The 6194-nt window shown below is 43.6% G+C and overlaps 1 protein-coding gene across 1 annotated transcript in view; it reads left to right on the top strand.

Annotated features, from left to right (window-relative positions):
* The first annotated feature begins 467 nt into the window (after positions 1 to 467).
* The window catches only part of LOC105511119 (stAR-related lipid transfer protein 9-like), a 121810-nt gene continuing 116083 nt past the window's right edge, over positions 468 to 6194 (top strand). The window contains exon 1 of the mRNA XM_011941201.1: positions 468 to 539. Coding sequence (XP_011796591.1) covers positions 468 to 539 — 72 coding nt within the window. The remainder of the gene's footprint in view (positions 540 to 6194) is intronic.

Genomic DNA, 6194 nt, shown 5'->3' on the forward strand with positions numbered 1-6194 from the left:
TCATCCCCCAGATATCTCATTATGTATATATAAATATTCAGAAATCCAAAAAACTCTGAAATTCAAAAAAATCCAAAACGCTTCTGGTCCCGAGCATTTCAAAGAAGGGACATTCAACCTGTAGTGATAAGAAGATGCCCAGAGGGGGAGAGGCTTTCTCTCCCAAGCTTTACCATGTCTCATATAGTTGGTTCTTATGTAGGCAGATATATGATCGGATGACAGACAAATTTAGTTCTCTGTGCTTTATTTGTATCTAATAAGATAGAGACAAAGTTTACCTTTTGTTTTTCAGGAAGATAATAGAAACAGTCTCATACACAGTCCAAGGCTCTCTAGCTATGGTAGAGGGTGATCGAGTGCCACTGGCCAGATTCTAATATTATGATAGAAAAGACACTGGATCCTATGTTTGATTTTAGGTGGACAATCGACCAGATGGCTTTGGGGACTCCCGGGAGAAGGTTATGGCATTTGGCTTTGATTACTGCTACTGGTCGGTCAACCCAGAGGATCCCCAGTATGCATCTCAAGATGTGGTAATATCATTTATCATTTTTCTTTCACTCTCTTCAGTTCTTTTTTTGTGTATAATGTTTAAGATGTTTATTATAAAGATACTTTTCAAGGTTATCATAGCACAGTTGTACAGATTGGAAGTACTCTAATTGGTACTTTAAGAAAATGTCAAAATAACTAACAGATTTTCAAAAGGAAGAAACTTCAATACATCAAGAAACCAGTGGCCTTTTCAAGGAATCATTTTCATGGTAGCATTAACAAAAGAAGCTTATTTCAAATGTAATCTTATTGTGTATTTCCTCATTTCTTCATAATTGGATATTCATTGGGAAATTTACATGAAATCTGAGGCCTGGCTGTTTCTTATGATGCTTTGGTCTGAAACTAATGATGTTTTGGTCTGAGAAATGGTAGTGAGAGTTATCACTTCCAGAAAGAACAAAGAAGGTGGGAAAAGACTGCTTGCCCAAGACATCAAAGTTGGCTAGTGTCCATTTAAGTTTGAGCCTCCTCACGATTCAAGGGGATATAAGTTAGTTCAGGTAGTGTTCTGCTCCTATAATAGGTGAACAGCCGTGTATTATGTGCAGCACAAGGGAATTATAAAGGCTAGTATCTTCTTTGAACCTTAAGCTTGTACTTGTCCTCCTAGGCAGAGTGGGAAAGGGCTAGACAGCTAGTCAGCCAGCCTGCAAGGTAGGTAGGAGGCAGGTGAATCTATTGATCTGCTGTTTGAGCGGCCAAGGCTTTGCCAGCTGAGCCTGTTGGTCACCCGTCACATGTCTTGTGGTTCTGCTTAGCTCTCTGTCAAGTTTCCGAGGCAGCAGGAGGTCTGGCCAGTGGGTCTACAGGACCTCTCTGTTTCTCTGAAGCAGCAGTGTTGTTTTGGTTTGAGCACCGTTAAAAGCCATGTACCCAGTCCACATCATGGCCAGTAAGCCTTGCCTCATTCACTTCTGTGGCCACAGACAGTAGCCCTTGCCCCAGCAGCTATCAGGTGCTTTGCAAAAGTCTAAACCTAAAATTGGGAAAGCCATTTACTTGGCCTTTCATGGTTCATTATCATCATATCACATATGAAAGAAAAGACTATGGGAATATATCCTTGGGAAATACTATTGGAAATATAAATATTTTGGGAGGAACCTGGATAATCATTGCCTAGAATTCTATATAACTTTGAATATATAGTATGTTTTCTGACAAGTATTTCAGTCTTTTGTAAAACTTTTTTTTGGGGGGAGTGGGTGGGGGAGATGATCTTACTCTGTTGCCCAGGCTGGAATCCAGTGGCATGATCTCAGCTCACTTCAGCCTCTGCCTTCTAGGCTGAAAGTGATCTTCCCACCACAGCCTCCTGAGTAGCTGGGACTACAGGTGTGTACCCCCATGCCCAGCTAATTTTTGTATTTTTTGTAGAGACAGGTTTTCATCATGTTGCCCAGGCTGGTCTTGAACTCCTCGGCTCAAGCAGTTATCCCACCTCAACCTCCCAAAGTGCTGGAATTATAGGCATGAGTCACTGCACCCAGCTAAAGGAACAACAGTATCGAGTCCGAGTGACTCAGAGGAGATAGTACTGATTTTCTGCTACTGTAGACTTCTGAAGATGATTGAATATTTCTAAATCACCGATTTAGATATTTCTAAATTTAAGTATTTCTAAATTACCCCATTCTTCCCTTCTGAAAGGAACACACAGAAATACGACCCTAGACCACTGTGGGATTTGCTTTCACAGTGGGCCTCTTCTGTTATGTAAGCATCTCACCTTTGTAGTCCTAATATGTTTGCTGTTAATGCTCAGTAGAAAAGGGCAGTGTGGACATTACCTGCCCTCCACTGAGTCTTCTCTGTCCTTTTGAATACGAGGACAGAGGCAGGTCTAGGCTTGTCTTGTGGGCCTTGATTTATTTATTTATCTTTATTTTTTAATTTTTTTTGGGGGGGGGATGGAGTTTTGCTCTTGTTGCCCAGCCTGGGGTGCAATGGCACCATCTCGGCTCACTGCAACTTCTGCCTTCTGGGTTCAAGTGATTCTCCTGCCTCAGCCTCCCAAGTAGCTGGGATTACAGGCATGCTCCACCATGCCTGGCTAATTTTGTATTTTTAGTAGAGACGAGGTTTCTCCATGTTGGTCAGGCTGGTCTCGAACTCCTGACCTCAGGTGATCCGCCCACCTCAGCTTCCCAAAGTGCTAGGATTACAGGCATGAGTCACCATGCCAGGCCAGCCCTTGATTTTTTATCTCAGCACTCAAGTGTGTATGAGGCATCTGGTTACTAGTGTTTGTAACCATTCCCTTGAGCTCCTCCAAGAAGAACCAGCAAAGTACCTGACTTTCAGTAAGAAAGATGGGACTCCTTTAACAGTCCACAGTTGTGACTATATTTGTGGCATAGAAGACAGTGGCATTTCCGTTAGCAGAGAGTATGAGCATTCTGATAGCTGTTTGAGACCTCCCTGGCCATGGCATATGTGCGGCTGTTCTGTACATAAGAATAGTTAACTATTTTGTGTAACATTTGATAAATCAGTCATCTTGGAGGGGGTGTGTGAATGTGTTAAAATTTTATATGTTTGTGTGTGTGTGTATGTGTGTATTAGTATCAATAAGCTTGAGTATGAGTTTGGTTGTGAGGCCCGTATTTTACATTTACGTGCCTTAACTGTATAAAAATCTAATGAAAGCCCAAAAGGCCATAGAGGAGGGAAATTCATAAATACGATTTTTCTTTTGCCTGATTTGAAATTTAATGGAAAGATCAAATGAGATCCAGACAGGAAGCCTGTGCAGAGAGATAAAACCAGTGTCTCCTGAGGTTTCTTTGGGCTTGTTTATTAATTGTCTGAGTCCCTCATCGGTCCCAAGAGGAGTTAGGATAGGAAAGAGAAGGAAGGGAACCTCTGTCACAAGCTGGAGTAGAGCCAGAGGTCCCGGAATGGTGGCAGGACTCATATCTACATGATACAATCAGAGGGGCTCTTTGCTTTAACACAGAAATTGGAGCCCAGATTTAACCCTAATCACTGTGGCTCTGAGGCCACCATGGATAGGAAAGGTGGAATCCATACAATCTGAGGACTTGGGGTGGAAAAGAATTTGGATGTAATCCAGTGTATCCTCCCCACAGCATTTTTTTGGGGGGGGGCGTGGGGGACAGAGTCTTAGTCACCCAGGCTGGAGTGCAGTGGCACAATCTTGGCTCACTGCAACCTCTGTCTCCCGGGTTCAAGCGATTCTCATGTCTCAGCCTCCCGAGTAGCTGGGACTACAAGTGTGCGTCACCATGCCCAGTTGATTTTTGTATTTATGATAGAGACGGGGTTTCACCATATTGGCCAGGCTGGTCTCGAACTCCTGACTTCAAGTGATCCACCTCGCCCTCCCAAAGTGCTGGGATTACAGGTGTGAGCCACCACATCCAGCTCTCCACAGCATTAGTGATCAGATTTTGAGGGGAGGGGTCAGTCTGTTGAAGTATAATTTAGGTATAGTGAAAGACTTACCTTTTTAAAAAATAATTATTTATGATTATTATTATTATTATTATTATTTAATAGAGATAGGGTCTTGCTTATGTTGTCCAGGCCGGTCTTGAACTCCTGGACTCAAGCAATCCTCCCGCCTTGGCCTCCTAAAATGTTGCGATTATAGGCATGAGCCACCACGCTTGGCCAAATTCACCTTTTTAGTGTACAGTAACACTTTCATGTGTGTAATTGACACTATAATCAATATACAAAATAGTCTATCATCCCAAAAATTGCTTCATGCTCTTTTATTGTCTATTTCCTCAGCCCCTGGCAATATACTGATCTGTTTTCTGTCCCTACAGTTCCAGAAGGTCATATAAATGGAATCAAACAGTATGTAGTTGTTTGAATCTGGCTTCTTTCACTTTGCATGATGTATTTGAGTATTTGAGATTCTTTTTTTTTTTTTTTTAGATGGAGTTTCATTCTTGTTGCCTAGTCTGGAGTGTAGTGGTGTGATCACGGCTCACTGCAACCTCCGCCTTCTGGTTTCAAGTGAGTCTCCTGCCTCTGCCTCCTGAGTAGCTGGGATTACAGGCGCCTGCCACCACGCCCAGCTAATTTTTGTATTTTTAGTAGAGACGGGGTTTCACCATGTTGGCCGGGCTGGTCTTGAACTCCTGACCTTGTGATCCACCTGCCTTGGCTTCCCAAAGTGCTGGGATTACAGGCATGAGCCACTGCACCTGGCCAAGATTCATCTTTACTTTGTGTATGTCACATCTTCTAACCTTAATTCTTTTTTTTTTTTTGAGACTGGGTCTCACTCTGTCACTCAGGCTGGAGTAGGGTGGCACAGTCACAGCTCACTGCAGCTTCAACCTCCCGAACTTAAGTGATCCTCCCACCTCAGCCTCCTGAGTAGCTGGGACTACAGATGTGTGCCACCATGCCCGGCTAAGTTTTGTAGTTTTTGTAAAGATGTGGTCTCACTGTGTTGCTTAGGCTGGTCTCGAACTCCTGGGCTCAAGCAGTCTGCCTGCGTTGGCCTCCCAAAGTACTGGGAATTGCAGGCGTAAGCCACCACACCTGACCTTCTTAATTCATATTTATTTAAATTATCTGCTCTCCCCAAAGGAATCTCATGGCTTTGGAAGCATGGATTCTCACTGTAAAGGATGAGAGACCAAGTCCTTGGAGTACAGTGTGTCTTTCATCCCTAGGTTTCTTCTTGTTAACAAAGGAAGGACTGCTCAGAAATATGGCACTGATTTCAGATATCAAAATATCTGAGGGAAATATCTAAATTTGTCTTAGTGGATATGGAGGGAGTATCTAAATATCTGACTTTAGGGGGATTTAGAGCAACCTCTTAAGAAGCCATTCAGAGATAGATGTTGATAAGAACGTCACCTGGTCAATGTTGGTGCTTGTGTTAGTCTATTTTGTGGTGTTATAAAGGAATACCTGAGGCTTAGTAATTTATAAAGAAAAGAGGTTTATTGGCTCACAATTCTGCAGGCTGTAAGAAAGCATTGTGCCAGTATCTGCAGTTGCTGAGGGTTCAGAGAGCATCCATTTGTAACAGAAGGGGAAGGAGACAGTCATGTCACAGCGAGAGGGAGAGAAAGAGAGCACGCGCACACAAGAGAGAGATGGGAGGGAGGCCACTCTCTTAAACAGCTCCAGTGTGAACTAACAGAGCGAGAACACACTCATTACTGTGGGGGGGGGGGACCAGGCCACTCATGAGGGATCTGTCCCCATGACCCAAACACTTCTCACCAGGCCCCACCTCCAGCAGCGGGGGGGTCACATTTTAACATGAGATTTGGAGTGGACAGATACACAACTGTATCAGTGCTGCCTTGTCATAGCCTCTTAGTATGTTAGAGTTTGAAGATAACTTATTAGTCATCTAGGCCAGAGTTTGTTGACCTCAGCACTATTGATGTTTTGACCATATAATTCTTTGTTGTGGGGGGTCTGTACTGTGTATTGTATAATGTTTAGCAGCATTCCCGGCCTCTGCCCACTTAATACTAGTAGCAATCCCCCAATTGTGCCAATAAAAATACATGTCCAGGCTGGACACGGTGGCTCACGCCTGTAATCTTAGCAGTTTGGGAGGCCGAGGCAGGTGGATCACCTGAGGTCAGGAGTTCGAGACCAGCCTGACCAACGTGGTGAAACCC

The sequence above is a fragment of the Colobus angolensis genome, unplaced genomic scaffold, assembly GCF_000951035.1.
Source record: "Colobus angolensis palliatus isolate OR3802 unplaced genomic scaffold, Cang.pa_1.0 Scaffold199, whole genome shotgun sequence".
Classification (NCBI taxonomy): Eukaryota; Metazoa; Chordata; class Mammalia; order Primates; family Cercopithecidae; genus Colobus; species Colobus angolensis.